The sequence below is a fragment of the Carcharodon carcharias genome, chromosome 10, assembly GCF_017639515.1.
Source record: "Carcharodon carcharias isolate sCarCar2 chromosome 10, sCarCar2.pri, whole genome shotgun sequence".
NCBI lineage: Eukaryota > Metazoa > Chordata > Chondrichthyes > Lamniformes > Lamnidae > Carcharodon > Carcharodon carcharias.
This window is the reverse complement of record NC_054476.1, coordinates 71,092,631-71,116,424: the sequence shown is the minus strand read 5'-3', so window position 1 is coordinate 71,116,424 and position 23,794 is coordinate 71,092,631. Positions and strand designations below refer to the sequence as shown.

The window sequence follows — 23,794 nt, the reverse complement described above, 5'->3', positions numbered from 1 at the left end:
TAGGCTAGCGGAGAGTATTCGATCACACTCCTGGCTTGCAGGTGGGGGGGAAAAGGCTTTGGGAATTCAGGAGGTAAGTTACTCTGTAGAACACCCAGCCTCCAAACTCCTCTTGTAGGCATAGTTTTTATGTGGCTGGTTTAGTTAAGTTTCCAGTCAATGACGACTGCGAGGGGATTGATGGTGGGGAATTAACTAATAGTAATCCTATAGAATTCCAAGGAGAGGTGGTTAGATTCTCTCTTGTTGGAGATAGTCATTACCTGGCACTTGTGTGACACAAATGTTACTTGCCCAAGCCTGTATGAAATCCAACTTTTGCTTCAGACAGACATGGACTGCTTCATTAGCTGAGGAGTTGCGAATGATACTGAACACTATGCAGTCATCAATGAACATCCCTACTTCAAAACTGATCGAGGGAAGATGAAGCAGCTGAAGATGGTTGGCCTAGGGCACTGCTCCAAGGAACTCTAACGTCCTAGCGCTGAGATGACTGGCCTTCAACAACTACAACCACCTCTCTTTAAGCTAGAACCCCGCTCAATGGAGAGTTTTCCCCGATTCTTGTTGAATTCAGTTTTACTGGGGCTCCTTGTTGCCTCACTCAGTCAAAAGCTGCCGTAATGTCAAGGGCAGACACTTAAACCTCACCTCTAGAATTCAGCTCTTTTGTCCATTTTTGGACCAAGGCAAAAATGAGGTGGATGTGAACTGCTGACTTTAGAACATCAGTCCGGACCTCTACATTACTAGCCCAGTAACATAACCAGTATGTTAACACTCCCTTACTTTCTGCCATTGATCATTAAAGTACCATCCAATTGGTTCATTCAGCTCCAATCCCACCTATCAAATGATTTAAGCGCTTGATACTGACAACTCCTAAACACAGCGAAAAAAGTTTCTCTGCTTTAAACCTCTTACAGACACTGGGATGAAATGCTGACTGCAAAGCTTAAGAAGTTAATTGGCGGTTTGTATGTATGCAGAGTCAGCTCCCAGCATTCATTTTAATGAAAGCAGCTGCCTCAACATGATAGAACATGTTTTTTTTTGAATCCACAATGTTGTCAGTTCCTCAAACAATTGGGGCATACACAATAGTAAATGCAGCTATAGTACGAGAACAGTAATTTACAATAGGTGCGCTCCTGTAGAATAAACGTACCTTCGATGGAGTGTGACTGATGCTTACAATACCTGTGTAGGTGCTTCTATTTTACACAAGTGCAGTTAAAAACACCAAAACTGATTCTTACCAAGAAACATTTAACTCTTCCCAGGTATGTTTATGATTAATCATTTACTGTGCCTTGGATAACGAGAGGGTATATTTGCACAGAATTGGCCCCACCCACTATGCCTTGACAACCAGATTCACTTACTTGTAAGTGTGAATATTCCAGAGTCCTTGCCAGTGATATGGTTTCATTGAAAGCCACTCCAGTGTTTTCATTGCACAATAGATTCCAAATCCATTACATAGAAAGACATCCATTATCCACTGTAAACAAAAGTACAATTTTACGCCAATTCCGCCAACTCCAGCATGATGCCACCACCAAATACATCTTCCCTTCACCCCCTTGGCGGCATTCTGTTGGGATCGTTCCCTTCGTGACACCCTAGTCCACTCCTCCATCACCCCCTACTCCTCAACCCCCTCCTATGGCACCTCCCCATGCAAATGCAAGATATGCAACACCTGCCTCTTCACTTCCTCTCTCCTTACCGTCCAAGAGCCCAAACACTCCTTTCAAGTGAAGCAGCATTTCACTTGCATTTCCTTTAACTTAGTCTACTGCATTCGTTGCTCCCAATGCGGTTTCCTTTACATTGGAGAGACCAAACGCAGACTGGGTGACCGCTTTGCGGAACACCTTCGGTCTGTCCGCAAGCATAACCCAGACCTCCCTGTTGCTTGCCATTTTAACACTCCATCCTGATCTCTTGCCCACATGTCTGTCCTTGGCTTGCTGCATTGTTCCAGTGAAGCTCAACGCAAACTGGAGGAACAGCACTTCATCTTCCAACTAGGCACTTTACAGCCTTCCGGACTGAATATTGAGTTCAACAATTTTAGATCTTAAACTCCCTCCTCCATCCCCACCTCCTTTCCGTTTCTTCCCCCTCCTCCTTGTTTTTTCCAGTAATTTATATAGATTTTTCTTTTCCCACCTATTTCTATTGTTTTTAATGTATTCCACTGATCATTTATCTATACCTTTTATGCCCTTTTAATCTTATTTCACCCCACCCCCACTATAGAGCTACCTTGCTTGTCCTGCTATCCATTCTTAATTAGCACATTCTTTTAGATAATATCACCATCTTCAACACCTCTTTGTTCTTTTGTCTGTGACATCTTTTGGTTATCTCTTTCTATCACTGCTTGCTTGTCCCAACAACCACACCCACTTCTCTCTCCCTCACCACCCCCCATACCCCCCTTAAACCAGCTTATATTTCACCCCTCTCCTATTTTTACTTAGTTCTGTTGAAGGGTCAAGAGGACTCAAAACGTCAACTGTACTCTTCTCCGCCGATGCTGCCAGACCTGCTGAGTTTTTCCAGGTATTTTTTACTTTGGATTTCCAGCATCCGCAGTTTTTTTGTTTTTACAATTTTACAACCCTTCTACAATGACAAGATAGGGAACAAAGCCTATCTCATTCCACATGGGCAGGGTGCAAATTTATAAAATGTACAGACATTCTCGCCTCTGATTCAGAAGGTCATAGATTTAAGTCCCACCCAAGACACGAGCATATAGTTCAGCTAACACTCTAGTGCAGTATGAAGAGAGTTCTGTTAGAGGTGTCTTCTTTTGGATGAGACACTAAACCGAGCTCCGTCTAGCCTCTCAGATGGAAGCTAAAAGAGCCCATCGCACTGTGAGTAAGTAGCAGTAGTTTTTTTTGAAGGTGGAAAGTAATAATGTGAAGGCTTTGGGGTGCACAGGTGATCTTAAAAATGGTTGGGTTGGTGACAGGATGGTGGTTAATATTAATTCCTTAATCAACTAACAGATTATCTGGTCCTTATCTCATTGATGTTCATGGGAATGTACGTGCAAATTGGCTGTCACATTTCCTACATGACCACAGGAAGTACATTTTAAAAGTACTTAGTTGGCTGTAAAGCACTTTGGCACATCCTACAAGTCAGTTTTTCTTTTATAAGCTTAAAATGCACTTGGTGAGCAAATGACCTGGCTCTTTATTACCAGATCTGGCTGGATCAACTCATATATGACTGTCATTTTCTCTGGCTAAAACTGCTTAATACTTTAAGATTGCCCTGACCAGCAGAAACCACAGTATTTCAAACTAATCTTCACCAGCACAATTTATCCCTTTCCTCTGTAAAGTTTACCCTCCAAAGCTTACCCTCCTCCTTCAATCTCAAAGAAGCATAAGAATAGGAAGATTGAGAAGTTCAAACGTGGCTGGAGAAATGGAGTAAGAGGGAGGGCTTTAGATTTCTGAGGCATTAGGATAAGTTAGGATAAGTTCCCTATCTTGGCATTGGGGCAGGTGGCAGGCAGATTACACCTTAACAGGACTGGGAAAAATGTCCTCGTGGGGAGGTTTACTTCTGCTGTTGCATTTGAACTAGATTGACAGGGGGATGGGAACCTGAGGGGAAATTCAGAGTGCAGAGGTGAAAAACTGGCAGTGGGAAGTAGTGAAGTATCAACTGATAATGAGAATATATCAAAGAGTAATATCAAGGTAGACAGAATACTTGGAGAGTTTGATAGAATTAGAGTAGGCAATAGTGAGTCATTAGATGGGGTCAGAATAAGGGGGAAAATAAAAAGCCTAAATCAGGGCTAATGTGCAAGCACAGTGTGGTTAATAAGACTAGTGAAATGCAGGCACAGGTTGACAAATGGCATTATGATATTATTGCTATAACAGAGACCTGGCTCAAAGGAAGGCAGGGCTGGATGTTAAATATTCCTGGATACAAGGTGTTTAGGAGAGACAGGAAAGGAAGAAAAGTTGGGGGTTGGGAAGTGGCAATGTTGATGAAAGATGGCATTACAGTTCTGGAGAGAGCATGTTCCAGAGGAGTCAAGGACGGAATCTCCCTGCATAGTGGAAAAGAATGAAAAAGGTGCAATAACATTGCTCGGTGTAGTATATAGACAACCAACTAGCAGAAGGGATGTGGAGAAACAAATTTGCCAAGAAATTACAGAGAGGTGCAAGAATTATACTGTAATCATAAAGGGGGATTTCAATTATTCAAATACAGACTGGGATAGGAATAGTACAAAGGGCCAAGAGGGGCGAGAGTTCCTGGAATGTGTTCAAGATCATTTTCTGTAGCAGAGATGTTTCTAGTCCAACGAGACTTTTGGACCAGATTCTGGGGAATGAGTTGGCCCAAGTGGATCAAATATCAGTGGGAGAGCCTCAAGGGGACAGTGACCATTGTACCATAAGGTTTAGGTTAATCATGAAAAAGGACAGGGAACAATCCAGAGCAGGGATGAGAATGCATCTGAGTCAAGTGAGTTGGAATCAAATGTTGGCAGAAAAGACAGTGGCTGAACAATAGGCTAATTTGATTCTGCCCCTGATCAGAGCATCATAAAAATATAATAAATGCAACGTATTGTAAAGGCAGGCTAATAGTGGGGTTTGGATTAGTTTCTCTGTGTATAGGCTGTGTGCGTGGCGATTTTAATTGAATTGCAGGCAACTGGTCTGGGTGCTTTGATGCATCAAAAAAGCTGGGTTTGAAATGCTAAATACGTAAACATGGCTGAAGTTTTAAAATTTGAGGTGTGAAGAACATTTTTAGATAAACCCGAGTAGTGAATTTCAAAGAGATGGTAAGGTGTTACACCTAGCCATAAGGGGCTAAGCCAAACAGTGCATTTATTTTTCCCAAAGATTACTGAAAATATTGAGTGCTAGCAAAGATTCATATTATAGAAAAAGTAAAGTTGCAAAGGCATATTAGGACAATTGAATTTACATTAAAAGGGGAAAAACATGTATAAAGGAGATGAGACAATGTGTAAGGAAAGAAGGCATTCTAAGATCTAACAAGCATGAAAAGCCTCCAACCTCTATGCACCAAGCTGTTAAAGCATTACCTTAAGGTAATAATGATAAAATGGTAACTGTATCATGTTTCAGCAAATGAAAGCTAGAGGGAAGTGCATCAGATTGTTATACCATTAGGATATAGAAAAGAGATTGAGGTAGCTCATGAAATTCCAATGGGGGACATTTAGGAATTAGAAAGACACAGGCGAAAATACAAACATTTTCATTGGCCTGGATTGCATAGAGATGTAATCAAATTCTGTAGAACATGTCGCACATGTCAGGTGATAGACGCAAACCACAAACAGTGGTTAAGGCGGCACATTTAATTCCAATTCCAGCATTTGAAGAACCTTTACTAGGATCATAATTGATTGTATAGAGCCCCTCCCTAAGACTAAAACTGGAAATCAGTACTTACTGACCATAATGAATGAGTCTACATGGTTTCCTGAAGCTATGCCTTTGAGAAATATTACAACAAAGAGAATTGTGGAAGAGTTGACTTTTTTTAAAAACAAGGAATGGTTTACCTAAAGAAATACAATCAGATCAGGGTTCGAATTTCATGTCTCAGCTGTTTAAGGAAGTAATGAACAGTTTGGGGATAAAACATTTTAAGCCAACAGTTTACCATCCTGAGTCACAAGGGGCATCAAACTTTAAAAACTATGATGAGGCGTATAGTCAGAATTATCCACAGGATTGGGATGGGGGTATTCCATTCTTGTTATTTGCTATTAAGGATGCTCCTAATGCATCAACTGGCTTTAGTCCTTTTGAACTAGTTTATGGTCATGAGGTAAGAGGAGCACTGAAATTGATTCATGAGAAATTGGTGGGTCAAAGTTCAGAAACTGCTCTCCTGGATTATGCATCAAACTTCAGAGAAAGATTGGATAGAGCATGAGAGTTAGCTAGGGAACATTTAAAGATATCACAGCAAGTAATGAAAGTGAAGGCTGACAGGAAAGCTACAGCTCGTAGTTTTGTTGTTGGGGGAAAAATGTTAGTTCTGTAACCAGTACTGGGTGACTCGTTAAAGGCAAGGTTTAGTGGGCCTTGCCTACTAATAAAACTTAATAAAACTTGGGCCTTGCCCAACACTAATAAAAATACAAATTACAAAACAGTTGTGGCAGCTGCTTCAAGTTTCCCTCTGGGATTTGAGCAGCTCAGCATTTACCATCCACTGTGCCATAACGCAGAGCATTAAAACAATACTGATCCAAGTTATAGGTGATGTCACATGACTGTAATCATGACCTCGTGTTTCTGCATCCTCCTCTCTACCTCCTGACATGGTTCATCATTTCATTCCCCTCCAGCACATCTCCACTGCAACAATTAACATTTGTACATCATCTTTTGCAGAGGAAAACATCCCAAGGTGCTTCATTGCACCTTACTAGACAAAGTGAATCCTAAGCCAAAGCAGATATCAGAAGGAGTGATTAAAAACTTGGTCAGAGAGGTGAGTTTGAGGGAGAATATTTAAGAAGATCTTTATAAGAAAGAAATCTAGAACATAGGACATAGGTGGCTGATGGCATGGTCTCCACCAGTGGTATGGAGTGAGGTGTGCACAGGAGGCCAGGGTTGGAAGAATGCAGAGTTCTTGGAGGATTGTAGGGCTGGAGGAATTAACAGTTATAGTTTCAACATAAGAGCACAAATTCTAAATTCTGCACATTGGGGCAAGAGTCAAAATAGATCAACAATCACCAGGGTGATTGGAAAGTGGCACTTAGGTGCAAGATTGGATACAGGCTACAGGAGTTTTAGATTATCTAAAGATTAGCGTAGAGGATGGGAGGCTGGCTTGGAGAATGTAGGAATTGTTAAATGTGAAGGCATAGATGAATGTTTCAGCAGCAGACATGTTGAGGTAGAGGCAAGAGATGTCATGAAGGTGAAAGGAAGAGGACTTTTTGATGCAGAGGATATGCCTAGACACATGACATGAACAGCTTGATTCGACCAGAGACAACTGCTGGGAAGGGGAATGGAATTTGTGATGAGGCCAGAACACAATGGCTTTACTTTTCCCAATCATAGCAAAGGAAAGCAGCTTATCTAAGACTGGTTATCAGGAAGTAGCCTGAGAACACAGGGAAGCAGAGAGGGGAGGTATTTGAACAATAGAGTTGCATGTTGTCAATGCGTGTGAAAACTGAACCCCATACTTTCAGGTGATGGTCAGATGACCCCATGTAGAGGACGAAGAAAAGGTAACAAGGATTAATTGATGGGGGACCCCAGGCCATAATGCAGGCATCACTGTATCCTCTGTTTGTTGTCCTCTACTTACATGGTCAGACTCCACTCTGGATTCTTACCATTTCATAACTTATATGAAATACCCAGCAACATCAGCCAGAACAGGGTCAGTTTCCACATATATAGTAACATCATGCTGCTCTTGCTGCCCTCTCCATCAACAAGAAGACTGCTTTACTTTCAAATTGCCTGCTAATATCAAGACTTTGATTAACCTGAATTTCATTCACCTTAATGACTGCAAAAACAAAGCAATTTTTATTTTCCCATCAGGACTTATGCCTCTGAACGTGACTCCCGTTAATTTCCCCAGATGCCAATTTAGGTTGAGTTAGGAAGTATGAAACTTTGGTGCTGGGGCTCTGAGTGAGGGAGTTAAATGTCGGTTCCGATTCCTCTCGGGCCTGGAGCCTGCCCACCACATGCGCGCCGCGCTTGGCGGCTCGCAGTCGAGATTCAAGGCCCTCCTGGAGTTGACCCGTGAATTCTGGGCAACAGGCTGTGACCTGCCAAGATCTGAGTAAATCAGCGTCATGAGCATGTGGGATTGGACATGTGCCAAGTTGGGGCATTAGAAACAAAACTTTTGATGCAGATGTTCTTAATGAAGTGAAAAAACCCATGAAGTGACTATGGAGCAAGAAGTCTCAAGTCCATGTGTTATTGGGGATTAACTCAGCTCAGCTGAGCATGTCAAGTGAAGATGCTGGAGTTGAAGATCAGTAACTATATTTTTACAATGTAGTTTGAAACTGGTTTATTAAAACACTTTTTTTAAAAAAAAACAGAAAATGCTGGAAAACCTCAGCAGGTCTGATAGCATCCATGGAGAGAGAAACATAGTTGATGTTTTCAGTCTGTATGACTGCTTCAGAGCTAGAGAACTAGAAATGGGATGGATTTTACACTGTTTAAGGTGGGGGCGGTGGGGGGGGTGGGTAACAGTTGGACCAAATAGGAGGTCAGGGATAGGTGGGAGCTGAGGAGATATTTGACAAAGATGTTATGGACACAGGACAAAGAGAGCATTAACGTCAGTGTTAAAAACCTAGGAAGGTGATGATAGCGACATAAAGTTAAGATAGCAGAATGCATTAATAGCAGAACTAGGCTCAGCACTCTGTGAAAGTAAAACAAAAACAGGTTACAGGTGACCCTGTTAGGGAAAAAGGATTTTAAAAATTAATAAAAATAAATGAATAAATAAAATTTTAAAAAATAATTGGATTAGAAAAGGGGTAAAGATGGCAGGAGAGTGTTCATGATCTGAAGTTGTTGAACTCAATGTTAAGTCCGGAATGCTGTGAAGTACCTAATTGGAAGATGAGGTGCTGTCCCTCCAGGTTGCATTGGGCTTCACTAGAACATTGCAGCAGGCCAAGGACATTCTTGCTCTCATGCCCACATGTCCGTCCCTAGTCTGCTGCAATGGTCCAGTGAAGCCCAACCCAAAATGGAGGAACAACACCCCATCTTCTAATTAGGCATCTTAAAAGCTTTCTGGACTTAACAATGAGTTCAACGACTTCAGACCATGAATTAACTCCCTCCATCTTTACCCCTTTTGTAATCCCTTTTTTTTTAGATTTAGCTATTCATTTTTAAATTTTTTAAAAATCCTTTTCCCCCCAAACAATACCCCCCCACCCACCCCCCAAAAAGAGAGCCATCTGTCACTTATTTTTATGCTCTGCTTTCACAGAGTGCTGACCCTGGTTCGGCTATTAACATATTCTGCCACCGTACCTTTATAACACCATCAGTACCTTCTTTAGTCTTTGCCACTACCATTAACACTCTTTTTCCTGTGCCCATGACATCTTTGTCAATTTTCTCCTCAGCTTTCACCTATCCCTGACCTTCTATTTTGCTCCACCTTCTTCTTAAACAGTATAAAATCCAGCACATTTCTGCTTCTCTTTAGCTCCGAAGAGTCATACGGACTCAAAATGTTAACTGTTTCTCTCTCCACAGATGCTGCCAGACCTGCTGAGTTTTTCCAGCATTTTCTGTTTTTATTTCAGATTTCCAGCATCTGCAGTATTTTGCTTCTCTTGAAACTTTGATGCATTGTTCAGCCCTAAGCTCAGCCTCCTTAATCATAACAGCTTTGTTAATACTCCTTATTAGAGACTCTCCAATCTGGGATGAAGCTCACTCTACAGCACTTGGATAATACTTACCAAAGTCACAGGGACATTCTGTGACTGCCATATTTCCACCGCCACAATGCTGTCCACCTCCACCCATCACTGAAACGGCTGTACAGACTTTCACCAATATTCAAGACTTGATTTCTCCAACAGTCTCCAAGTTGGTCAATCTCCTTTAATCCGCTGCTACCCCCAGCATCTACTCTAAAAATGCTGTAATCCATGGCACGCTTTGTTCTCTCAAATCACCAATTGCCCAAAGTCCAGTGACAAAACTTCAAAATTATGATGTTGTCTTTCTGCCTTACTCCCATACTCCAAAATGCACCACTTCTGGTCTTATCCTCTTTCTGCTCCAGAACTGGCATTTATTCATTCAGCCACTACGCTGCTACCCTCTGAGTCTCCTTGCCTAGTGTACCGTGCCTTGCCACCTTCTGCCTGCTTTTAAAATCATTCAAAAAAAATCTTCCTCTTGTCCTTAGTCCCCACTCTAGCCCTCTCCATTTTTCCCTTTCACCTTCCTGTTCAGCATCCAATTGTCCACTTTTTTTTAAATAATTGCTTTGAGAAATCTTCCTACAGGCAAGCAACAGTGTACAAATAAAAATCCCTGTACTTACGCAAGGCAAATCCTATTGAGAGTTCGCTTTCAAGAGAAGCAGGGTACTGACAAGTTTCTTCCTAGTTTAAATATCAAACCTTCTTTGATTTCAAACCCTTTATAAAGCATTCTTTTGTAATGAATGAAACCTTTATTTAACGGTGAGCACAGTTATAATATTGCTTCATGCATACAGTTTACTTCAAGTTATAGTCAGCACAGGTCATGAAAATATTTGTATGCATACATACATGGTCCCACCAGCATTCACTGAAATTAGGCAATTGATGCTCCAGACTGTACTCCAGAAATTCAAACATCACACTGATTATCATACACATCCACCAGTCTCGAATCATTAGTGTCTAGACAGAAGGAAAGAGATACATAATTAGCTGGCTTCTGTTGCTAAAAAAGACTAATTAGTGAACAATATTTGTATGGGATCATTTCTCCATTACAATCACAGGGGTACTGGAAGCTTGTTTTTCCTTCCAGACCTGAAGTACAAGGTTGCATTATGTGATAGGATGATTGTGCAATCAGCAAGGTGGTTAACGGGTTTAGCATACCCAATCTTTCTGGGTAATGAGTGCAATTACCACACAGAGTACTTCATTCATTTTCCAGACATGTCACCAAAAGAAAGGGATATTGGCCCAGGAACGAGTGCCACGCAGATTTACCATGACTACAAGGGCTAGATTATGTAGAGAGATTACAGAGGCTTGTATAAGGTTAAGGGCTAATTTTGAGGACTTTGGGGTTTTGAAGGGAATTGATAAGGTAGAGGGAGAAAAGAAAAACTTTTTCTACTAGTGCAGCGTTTAGGACAGGGGAAATAACATTAAAATCAGAGTCAGGCCATTTGAGAGAGAAATTAGGAAACAAATCACACAAAGGCTGCTAGACATGTGGAACTCTTCCACAAACTGCAATTTGACGTCGAGTCAATTATTAATTTTAAATCCGTGATTGATAGATTTTTAACCAAAGGTATTAAGGATATGGGAAAAACGGAGCATTTATAGAGTTAGATCAAAAATTAGCAGGGCTATGAGGGATAAAGCAGGGGGGTGAGACTAATTGGATAGCACATTCAAATAACTGACAGCGACATGTGAGGGCAAATGGTCTCCTATGTTCTATTATTTTTTGATTCAAGGATGTGTATAACATGTAGCGTTACCCGTTTAAGACTGTGGAGCAAGGCTGGTAAGTTCATGAAATATCGGAGGTCCACCATCAAAGTGGGATAAAACTAGAAAGCAATACTTATATCCCATGCATGGGTTGATTGTGCATGTGGGTTGTACAATGCTTGGATGGAGCTGTCAATGTTTTTCTGCACTTTTACATATGCTTGTAGCTAGTCGAGCAGACCCCTATAGCACCTGTGCTTCAAAAAGATTAAAACCAAGACATCACCTTAATGCTTAACCTGCCCTTCTGACAGCATCCGTACCAGGCAGACAAGGCTCCAAAATGTTTTTGCAATGCAACTGATAATGAGAACACTGAGACTTTATTAAGAACAAGCAAAATAGTTGTGAGGGAAAGCTGATCCAGTTCTAGTCTTACCTTAAGGTACCAGCCCAGGAAATGGGCTGGGACAAATCCATCCAATTTATCCTAAAACACAACAAACATTTTATTTTTTAAAGAAAAACTTTTAATTAAACTTCAGATTTCTTTTTTTTTTAAACATACAAAGTACTTGCCCCATCATTAATTATCTGACAAAATTAGTATTTTACCCTTCGCTTGTAATAGTCTCAATGTGCCTCTTTTAAAAAGCTACTTTACCTCTCTGGGGAGAAAAAAATGAATATATTACATAAAGCTCAACAGGCAACTATCTAACTTTACTGCTTATGATTGCAGAAGCAACTAAATATTAACACTGGACTACAAACATTTAAAGCAAAGCAATTTTGGCAACACAGTACAATTAGACTAAGTGAACCAGCTGGTAACAAAAACTGATAGTAAAAGTTTCTACAAGTATTTGAACAGGAAAAGAGCAACTAAAGCTAGTGTTGGTTCTCTAGAGTGAGAGTCTGGGGAGCTGATAATGGAAAACAAAGAAATGGAGGCATTAAACAGGTATTTTGCATCTGTCTTCAAGATAGAGGACCTGGAAAACTTCCCAAAGATTCTTGAAAATCAAGAGATGAAAGGGAGGGATGAACTTAATACAATCATCATCACCAGGGAAAAGATGCTAGAAAAACTTTTAGAGCAAATGGCTGACAAGTTCCAAGGACCAATGGCCCGCATCCTAGGGTCTTAAAAAAGAACTGGGGGCACTGATAGCATTCGTTATAATCTTCCAAAATTCCTTGGATTCTGGAAAGGTTCCAGCAGATTAGAAAATAGCTAATGTAACACCTTTATTCAAGAAAGGAGGAAGGCAGAAAGCAGGAAACTATAGGCCAGCTCGCCTAACATTTGTCATATGGAAAGTGCAGGAATCCATTATTAAGGAGTTTATAGCAGGATGATTAGATAATAACGATTTTATCAGAGTCAACATGGCTTTGTGAAAGGGAAATCGTGTTGACCTAATCTATTAAAGTAACATTCAAGGTGGATAAAGGGAAACAGGTAGATACGGTGTACTTGGGATTTCCAAAAGACATTTGATAAGGTACCGCATCAAATGTTACTACACAAGGTAAGAGCACATGGTGTAGGGGGTAACATATTAGCATGGATAAAGGATTGGGTGGCTAACAGGAAGCAGACAGTTGGGATATATGGGTCTTTTTCTGATTGACAAGCTGTAACTAGTAGAGTGCCACAGGGATCAGTGCTATTTATAATCTGTATCGATGCCTTGGATGAAGGGAGTAAATGTATGGTAGCTAAATTTGCTGATGACACCAAGATAGGTATGAAAATAAGTTGTCAAGAGGAGATTGGGAGTCTGCAAATAAATATAGGCAGGTTAAGAGAGTGGACAAAAATTTGACAGATGGGGTATAAACTGCGTAAATGTGAACCAGTTCATTTTGGCAGGAAGAATAGAAAAGCAGCATACGATTCAAATAGAGAAAGACTGCAGAACTTGGTGGTAGAGGGATCTAGGTGCCCTGGTATATGAATCACAAAGTTAGTATGCAGTTACAACAAGTGATTAGGAAGGCAAATGGAACATTGGCATTTATTGCAAGAGGGATTGAATATAAAAGGAAGAAATTTTTACTACAGCTGTACAGGGCCTTGGTGAGACCACATCTGAAGTACTGTGTGCAGTTTTGGTCTCCTTTTTTAAATCACTTTAGAAGCAATTCAGAGAAGATTCACTGGGATCAGTCCTGAGATGAGACAAAAACTCAGGGACAGTTCAAAAATAAAAGGTCTCTCTTTTAAGACAGAGGCGAGAAGAAACATTTTCTCCCAAAGGGTCATTCGGCTATGGAATTCTCTTCCCCAGAAAGTAGTGGAGGCTGGGTCTTTGAATTCATTCAAGGCAGAGTTAGACAGATTTTTGTTAGGCAAAAAGTGGATCAGGCTCGAAGGGCCAAATGGCCTATTCCTGTTCCTCTGTTCCTTCCTAACAATAGTCTTGGACTCCCTGCAGAGCCAATTCCTGATCATTGGCAAGTTATTTGAAAAGGGCACTCGCATGGGGCAAGGAGAAAATAATACAACGCTACACTTGGAAGCCCTCAAGGTACTCTATCTACCTTCTAGTTCGGAAATGGTTCATCACTTGGTTGGGGGTGGAGTGGATTAAAAAAAGCACAAAATTCAAAATAAAACCAGAGATTTTCCCACCCTTAATTGGGTACAGATTTGCTAACTGCTTATTACCTTTTAAAAATCTGAAAGAAAAACTATAATAAGCATATGAATAATAAATGGAGCTTCAACTGCCATTAGCAGATGTAGTAAATTAAACCGTGACATTTTCCTCCCCAGCGAAGCTTCAAAGCCATTGTTCCAGTTATGAACTCAAATGGAGTGTTGAGAGCTTTGATGCGGTATAATCAAATAAACCAATGCCCTCAGGCCACATTTACTGATTAAAAAGCTGGTATAAAGAAAAGTTAATGATGCATACTGGGCTTGGAGACCAAACCTGATTCACATTAAATGCACACATGCAACAAGTCACAAATACAAAGGACAGCTATCTAGTAAGAGTCACTGCGCATTTCTGACACAAGGTTTAAACAAGAATATTATGATAAACAACAGCTTTCTACTGTGATATAGTGTGTCAATTGTATAAATTATTCACTGAAATGATATCACAAATATATCTAACAGGTAAGATAAGGAAAGGCTACAGATAACTGCGCCTCTACATACAATGTAATTCTTTACGACTATAACTTTCTCCCTTACTGAATACATCGATTCTTCACGGTGGGGGGGGGGGTGCGGAAGCAGGGGAGGGAAGGTACTGTTGCCCTCTACTTCTTTACCAAAGTGATCATAATATGTCACAGCTCTGATAATAAATGTTCACTTCTGCAGGTTGTATTCCACAGGTTATGGCATGAATAGGACTCTTTCGTTCATTCATGGGATATGCGCGTCGCTGATTAGGCCAGCATTTATTACTCATCCCTAATTGCCCTGTTCAGGAGGGACTTAAGAGTCAACCACATTGCTGTGGGTCTGGAGTCACAGGTAGGCCAACAGGTTTCCTTCCTTTAAGGACATTAGTGAATAGATGACTTTTTACGACAATTGGCAATGGTTTCTTGATCATCATCAGGCTTTTAGTTCCAGATTCTTTTTTTATTGAATTGAAATTCCACCATCTGCCACACCCCCCGCCCTCACCCGAATCTGATGTCCCCTTATCCAATCCTTTAGCTTGGATTTCCGGTTATCAATCATGGGAGAAACAACCCTGGTCAATTTTTCCCTCTACTTCCATCTCCATAACATCCTCCATTCCTGCATATGCCTTGACTCACTTGGTTTTGAAAGCCTCATCATTTCAATGCAGTATTCTCAAGCTTAGATCTGTTGCCTGTATCCTAACTTGAACCAAGTCCATTTACCCACAGCCCTGTGTTTGCAGACGAACACCATGGTTCAGAAGTACCTCAATTTTTAACATTCATCCTTGATTTCAAATCCCCTCATGACTTGCTCCCTCCCAAACTCTGGAGCTTCCTACACCTTACAATCCTCCAAGATTTTGGCATCCCTGATTTTCTTTGCCACATTATTGGTGGCTACAAGCTCTGGGGATCCCCTCTCTAAATCTCTCTGCCTCTCTCCGCCTTTAAAATACTTAAAACCTACTTCTTCGACCAAGTATTTGGTCACTCCGTTTGGTTCGCAGTTTGAGAGTTTGTTTGGGAGTTTACTCCTGAGAAGAGCCATGGGACATTTTACTACACTAAATTATGCTAAATAAGTTCCAGCTGTTATTTGCTGGTATATTTTATTTGACTTTTGTAGATCTGGAGGTTTGGAAAGGGCTTTTATTCATGTTGTTGCCCCCTTGGTGGGCAGATCTGTCAAAGCTCCCTCCATCCACCCTTTGAGTAACATCATCTACTGTGCTGCAATACTGCTTCTCACCACAGACAAACCATCTGTTATGGATCATGCAGGAATAACCACTTGGGTGAACTAGTACAGAGTCATGAAACCTAACTGCAAAGGAGCCTAATTTCAAGAAAGGGAAGACCGGGATAAAAAACAAAGTGTTGCCAATATTCTGAAAATTTGAGATGGTGGCACTGCAAGAGTTCAAGTGTAACTGGATTCCATCCACTGTATACGATTCTATGCAGGTGGAAGGAGGAGGGATACAGCAGTTTAGAAATGCAAATCAATCTCACCCAGATGTTGTGATATGGATCCGTCTTATTTCCTGGGTCAAAGATAAGGCAGTTCCCGCCATAGTCCCTCTCTGGTAAAGGGACACCCAGTTTAGGATCAATGAATTTCATGAATTGACGACCATCCTGGACAGTCTGTGGAAACAAAAATCAAACATCGTGAAATACATTGGTAAATGTTACAGAACCTAGGTGCATGATTAACTGATATTAATATGCGTGCCATTTTATCTGATTGACTAGAACCTGGAGACAAAAGTTAATGAAATAAAACACAAGTCCATCAAGTATTCAAATGTTAAGAACTTCTGCAGTAAAAAATTAGATCTCATATATAACTGTCTCCTTCTCTTCTTGCAAATTAGCACATTAATTGAACTGGTTACATTGATACTCCCTTTATACACTTTGCTCCAAATGCATTGGCAGTAACTGCAGTATAAATAACCCAGTATACTTGCTGAGGGCCAGTGAAGCCCTCCAGAAATGGAATTTCCAATCGCTACCTCCAGCTACCCAACCGCTAGTGGCTGAAAAATATGAAGTGCCAGCTTGTGTTCTAATTCAGGGTCTATTTGCAGGCTACTTTCAGAAGCCAGCAAGGCATTTTCATTCAGCAGACAAAATCTACATAACTATTTTGGTAAAGTTCAAGATACAATTCTGCACCAACTGTGCACAAATGAGATAACACATATGCATAGTAAAGTGCCACTAAGAGAATGCTGCATTGTTGTGGGCGCTGTCTTCCAGATGAGACTTCAAACAGATATTGCCTGTTCCAGAAAGAACACTTGTTCAAATCTCATTAGCATGCAATGCACCCTGCAATATAAATAAGGGAGCTTTAGCATAACCAGAAACTAACACAATAATTACTTGGTTAGACTGCACAGTGCTTACTTTACTGGGTTAGTAATCTTGAGGCCTGCACTAATGATCTGAAGGAACGAGTTCTAACCCCACCAGGGCAGCTGGGGAATTTAAATTCAGTTAATTAAATAAATCTACAATAAAAAGCTTGCATAAATAATGGTGATCAATAAACAACCAGATTGTTGGAAAAATGCCCTTTAGGAAGGAAATCTGTCGTTCTTACCAGATTTGGCCATGTGCGACTGTTAACCTCCCTCTGAAATGGCCTAGCAAGCCACTCAGTTGTATCAAATCACTATGAAAAACCTAGAATAAAACTGGGTGGACCCAGCATTGGAAACGACAAAGGCACATCTAGCCCAGACAACCCTGCAAAGTCCTCTCCTTAACATCTAAGGTATTGCGCCAAAATTGCGTCCCATGGACATGTCAAGAAACTGCCTGATAGTCACTGAATCATACCTTTCAGTTAAAGTGACTCATTCATCATCCATGGGTTAACTGGCCATCTAAAGATTTTTGCTGTGCACAGCCTATTTAAGTGTGCTGATCCTTTAAACTCTTTCACGCAGCTGCATACATGCAGTAACTTAAGAGGGGCCGGCTTGCGCAGAAACTTGAGTTGCTGCATGATTGTGCAGCTTAGAGGAAACATTGCCCTGATTCTGTCCTCCTAATGGGAGGGAGGTTGTGGCATGGTGGTAAAATGGAGGGACGGAGAGGCCCTGGGGGTCCTCAACATTGACTCTGGAGCCCATTAAGTTTCATGACATTAGATCAAACAAGGGCAAGAAAAACTCCTTCTGATTACCACCTACCGTCCAGCCTCAGCTGGTGAATCAGTACTCCTCCATGTTGAACACCACTTGGGAAAAGCAGAAGGTAGCAAGAGCAAAGAATGTACTCTCTGTGGTGTCTTCAATGTCCATCAGCAACGGTAGCTTATTAGCTTTGGATTGCTTTCTTGTTCCAATTCATTTGGTTATTTTAAACACCAGAGTTCATAGACATCAGCTGTAACAACTGCAGAATCAGGTTTTTTAATGCGTGGATGTTGCATGATCCAACAGAAGTACCCTGGTAAGTCAGTCATACTACATGGATCTTTATTGAGCTCAGGATTCATTATGAGAACTCAGGTATATCCAGTATACGCTTATAAGCAGTAGTTCATTCAAAACTCTTATACCAATTCTATTTTTGATAGAATAATTAGATAGCAACGGCTGCAGTGCTGGATGCCGTGTTCCAGAAATCTGTACCTCTAGCCAAACTAAATTGTTCCAGCACAGTTACACCACCAGCATCTGACAAAGTGGAAAATTGTTCAAGTATGTAATGTCCAATAAAAGTAGGACAACTCCAATCTGGCCAATTACCACCCCAGTCTAACTCAAAGTGATGGAAGGTGTCTTCAACAGAGCGCTCAAGAGGCATTTCCTCACCAATAACCTGTTCACCAATGCTGTGTGGGTTCTGCCTGGATTACCTGGCTCCAGGCCTGACTACAGCCTTGGTCCAAATGTGGTCCAAGGAGCTAAATTCCAGATGTAAGGCATGAGAGACTGCCCTTAGCATCAAGGCAGCATTTGACCAAATATGGCATGAAGCAGCCCAAGTAAAATTGAACAAGGGAATTGGGGGAAAACTCAGCATTGGCTAGAGTCGCATCTAACACAAAGGAAGATTGTTGTAGCTGTTGGAGACCTATCATCTCAACCATAGGACATTGCCGCAGGAGCTTTTCAGGGCACTGTCCTAAACCCAACCAACTTCAATTGCTTCATTAATGACCTCCCCTCTTTCACAAGGTCAGAAGTAGGGAATGTTTGATGACAATTACACCAGGTTCAGCTCCATTCACAACTCCAGATGAAGAACCAATCTATGCCTGCATGTGGCAAGACCTGGGCAACACTCAGGCTCGAGTTGAAAAAAGTGGCAAGTAAAATTTGCGCCACACAAAAGACTTAATGAAGTGCATCATTCAATTAAAATCTCAGTCAGGCTCAACTGAAGACAAACAGTACCTACAATTGCTTGTTTTCAGGTGTTGTGATACCAGTAGCAGTTTTGCAGGGCTGCTCCCAGGCTGCAGAGCAGGTAGATGCCTACATACAGCACTACACTTGCTAGAATCCATCATCCAGGCAACCCTGCAAGCAGTAGGACATCAAACAGCCCAGACAACAACTGAAGTCTTACAACACAAAAGTTTCCGATTCAAACGTTCGCTGAGTTATTGTTTCAGGGTGTGCCCACCCCTCCCCTAACCAACTGCAGCACAATCCTCCACCACAATCGTAAACTACTCTGGAATAAGGTGCTAATATCTTAGTTTACCAGCTAGACAAAAGGACAAAATACAGCAACAAATATTGAATTGCCATATTACTGTCAGCTCTAGAGTCACTTACAGAAGAATTTCAACCAGAGGCACTGGAATTGTTGGTGACGTCAGCTCTAAGGCTCAAAACAGCAAGGCTGTTAATGAGGGGCAAGAAAATGGGATTGCCCCTAATTCTTGCATTTTCACCCAAATCGTTTGGTGGGTTGGGGGCAAATGTAGTAAAGTTTACAATTATAGTAATTTTTCATTTTAACATCAACTTGAGATCATTGTTTAATGCACCTGTATGTTCCCTGTAACATTGCACATTCATTTGAAGAAAAAATGTTGAAGAAAAAACAGTGTTCCAAAATTTACTTCATTAAACAGCCAGAGATGACGTTCACCAATCAATTTGGGCTAGATGCAACCCAATGTTTCAGAGCTTAAAAGAGTGTTCTAAACAAGCGTGCACAAATTTATTTTTCTCACCAATATATAGATGTATATCTACAGAAATCCAAATATCTGGGTTTTTCAAAAAAAAATGTCAATGACCATAACTTTAAATTATGATTACAACTTAACTTGTCTAAAAATTTAGTTGTGGATCCAGCACAGTTGAAAACAAGCCCTTTGTTTGCTTTCAGCTCATTTAATCACTCACGAATCTCATGGAAAGAATATATTTGCTCTCAAACGGCCCGTAATCAGTAAGTTTGGTGTGGAAAGAAGTGCATCTTTTCTTACCCTGGAGTGTGTATTCCAATTAAATGACTCAGCAGCAAACTTTTGAGAGTGCATAATGAAGAGTATTTATTGTCACAAGCTTACCTAGACTTAATGCAACATCACACACTCAGTTTCATTTACACATGCACATACACTGGACACAGATAAAGGTAGCACACTTTTACAGATTACAGTTAATTCTGTCTCTGATTTACAATTTGTCTCCCACATGGCAGGTCTGTGGCTTCTTGAACGGATAGGATTTAAAGTTGAGTGAGGGTCTTGTAAAGCGCAGCAAGTTGCTTGTAGTCAAATATGTAAGATGTTGATCCACTGGTGAACTTTGAACCTGGAAAAGATTGAGTACTTGGCTGCTTGATGGCTTGCATGTAGTTTCAGAGTCTGGTTCTCAGACTGGCTGATAGCTAGTAGTTGTGAGAATGCAAAGATGGCACAGCCTCTCTTCAGCTGTTAGCTTGGTGGTGTTCTTCTGCAGTCTGCCCAGAGTTCTTCTGTGCCTTCAAATAATATAGGATCTCAGTAACAGGAACCAATTTCGGTCACATGGTCGACAGCCATTGTCCATCAAGAATGGCTGAAAGCTAAAAGACCATTGATTTACAATGTGAGATAGATTGTGGTCTTTCACACTTGTGGATATTTGGTCTCATCAGCTTTCTTTTTTTGAATTGCACTCCTGGATACAGAATATAGGAATCCATTGCCTCTGTTTTGAGTAGGCTTCGAACAATGGTAGGTATGAATATCACAGGTATCATTTGTCTTGGTATGTCCATTCCAGGAGAGGCCCCTATTGTACGGTTGTATATTGTCTCATGAAGAGGTTTAGAGGCTTGTATGATTAAACAATAACTTTTTATTAATAACACACAGCTATATACATAGCACCTAGACAGGACTGTATCCTGTATCTGTCTTCATGCCAACTCTGCCAGACTCACCACTACACTATACTATTCCCATGTGACTCTCTACATCATTACATGGACAGTACAGTTTCCCCAATCCCACATTAACCCTTACAGTACTGAATGCCCTAAGACTATATCCCCCACTCATGGTTATTCAATTTATACTGTCAAGCTTCCAGACAGTGTTGAATAATCAAAGGTCACCTGACCCCTTTGCAGCCACCTTAACAGTTTATCAGTTTCCATTTTAAACAAATGAAAGACAGTTTCTGAAATTTCCATATGAGCTCAGTGTAAGGTTATGAATATGATATGCCTTTACTGGGCAAGACATCAATTCAAACCAAAAATAAGTTAAAAAAATTTACATGATGTTATGACTTCCAAAATGGCAATGTTGCCAAGGCTCATCTGACAGTGGTCTGGAATATTTACAAAATGGGTAAATTGTTGAGTTTTGAACAGCATTGGATACCCCTTATTATTCTCCCCCATATTAAAAAGGTCATTCTATCATCTGTTTGTGAATGTTTAATATTGGCTAACTATAGGTGTCAACTTGCAGCGAACTCTTCAAATATAATAGGACATGTTTACTTCATATGCCAATGTATTGTCTTTTCTCCAACCACCTGGCATGTGGTATTTTTCCTCAAGCTTGTTGAAATCATATTTCATCTGAATACACAGTAGGAAGCCACAGGCAGCTGGATAAGGGTGAATCTGTAAATCCTCATTTAAAATTCAGGTCAATAGGGAATAAGGCTTACCAGAGTAGAACAGTGAACTGCCACAACTAATCTATCTTAGTCACTGAATGATAAAGCAAAGGGGGCCATTCCACCTATTGCGTCAACTCTTTGAAAGAGTTGTTCAATTAGTCCTACTCCCATGTTCTTTCTTCACAACACTGATCTCTTTCAAGTATATGAACAATTCACTTTTAATGTCATTTTTGTATTAGCTTCCATCCTCCTTCCAGGAAGTGCAATGTAGTTCACAACTTGCTACTCAGAACAAAAATTCTCATTCCCCCTGGTTCTTTTGTAAAATTATTTTACATCTACAACCTCTGGTTGCCAATCTCCCTGTCAGTGGAAACAGCTTCTCCCATCCATCCTTCATAATCTCAAACACTCTTAAATCTGTCCTTGGTGGGCTATACAGCTAGCGTGTGGATCAGATTAACTACAACCACAAAAGGTTCAATCCCTTTCCAGCTTAATAGACCCTGGGCCTCCCTCCCCACCCTACCCCGTAGTAAAAGAAAATCATGGTTAGGCGGATAATCACCCAGGACCCACCTTCAGGCAGTGAGTTCAAAAAGAACAAATCTGCCCTTGGCCTTCTCTGTTCAAAGGAGAACAATGCCAACTTCCTCATCTCTTCACATAATTGAAATCTCTAATTTCTGGTAGTATACTGGTAAATCTCCTCAGCACCTTGACCTAGGGTAGTAACAGGTGGAGAAAAATCTCATATCTTTCTGCTATGAAAGCAGAGTTACCAAAAGGAAAGAATGGAGTAATTAATTGGCTAGCTGGGGAAATGTGGAGATGTTCATAATTTTTAATAAATGCAAGTCCTTTTTAGGCTATAGGAATGAAGGGCTTTGGACAGATTTTTGAAGGTATCTTTGAGTCTACTTTGGCTGATAGCGAGGGAACAAAAAGGGCTCTTTGATTCAGTTGAGCTGGGTGATTATGTTATGAAGGTAAATGAGGTGGTAAGGTATGAAGATGATGGTGGCAACTCAGTTTTGCAACCCATCTACACGTTGCTCAAACAATATCTATTTTGTCTTTAAAGCAGGTATGTTTAGAAGTTCTTATTAGGTACAGCATCCTGCTCCCTGACTCCTGGATGAGGATAAACCACAATCTGAACCTCAGCTGACATTCACACTCTAGGCCCTCTCCATCAGAGACCATTTACTGCCACCTCCATAACATTACCCTTACCTGCCCTACCTCAGCTCAGCAAAACCACTCACTCATGCTTTTATTACCTCTATAAGTTCTACTGTTCTAAGTCTCCTTGCTGGTCTCCCACATTTTGCCCTCTAAATTTCAGCTCATCCAAAACACTGCTACTTGTATCATAACTCACATCAAGTCCTGTTCACTCATCATCTCTGTGTTTGCTGACCTGTAGTGCCTGCTGTTCCAGAAATGCCTCAGTTTCAAAATTATCATCCTCGTTCACAAATCCCTCCATGGCCTTGCTCCCTACCTCCAACCTCCTCCAGTCCTAAATCCTCAGAGATCTTTACACCCATCCAATTCTGGCCTCTTGCACAGCCCCAGTTTTCTCTGCTCGATCAGTCAGCTGTGCCTTCAGCTGCCTAGGCCCAAAGATACGAGGCACCTTCTCTACACCTCTCCACCTTGTTCCTCCTTTACAATGCTCCTAAAAACCTACCTCTCTGAACAAGCTTTTGGTCACCTGCTCAAAATCAAAAAAGCTAACAATGTTAAGTCATGTCATCAAATCAGAGGTGGTTACACTGAAACTATAACATACCCTGCTAAGAGTACTGCTTAGCTTAGCCACAAGAGATATAACGACCATGAGGCTTGATCCCTTATGCCACAGAATACTACTTATAGAACAGGCTATAAAAACTCAGACTATCCAACCTTAAAAGAATGACAGTAGCTCTTTTAAAAGGTAACAAAATATCAAGTGTATAGAGGTATACAAGTTACAATATGGAACAGCAAGGCTAAATACAAAGCATAACTTTAACTTAAACCTTATGAGAGGAGTCAGGAAGCACTACAAGTAGGTTGATTAAATACCTAGAATGGTGACCTTCTGGGAAACGTAGTAGAGGCAAAAACTCTTCAACGGTTAGGATACTGTTAGAGGAGGCTATGATGAGGAGGGCAAGAACTCTATGGTTTCTATGGATGCATGAGCTTGACTGGGTAAATTGCCTCCCCTACATTTATTTATCTATGTGATCATAAATATTCTGTTTTGAGTGTAGTATTTTGGCAC

At 40.9% G+C, this 23,794-nt stretch overlaps 1 protein-coding gene across 1 annotated transcript in view; it reads right to left on the bottom strand.

Moving 5' to 3' along the window:
* Positions 1–23,794, bottom strand: part of ptdss2 (phosphatidylserine synthase 2) — a 121,395-nt gene that overhangs the window by 32,358 nt on the left and 65,243 nt on the right. The window contains exons 5-8 of the mRNA XM_041197786.1: positions 15,923–16,057; positions 11,688–11,738; positions 10,358–10,471; positions 1,389–1,507 (exon numbers count right to left, since the gene is read on the bottom strand). Of these exons, the coding sequence (XP_041053720.1) occupies positions 1,389–1,507; positions 10,358–10,471; positions 11,688–11,738; positions 15,923–16,057 (419 nt within the window). The remainder of the gene's footprint in view (positions 1–1,388; positions 1,508–10,357; positions 10,472–11,687; positions 11,739–15,922; positions 16,058–23,794) is intronic.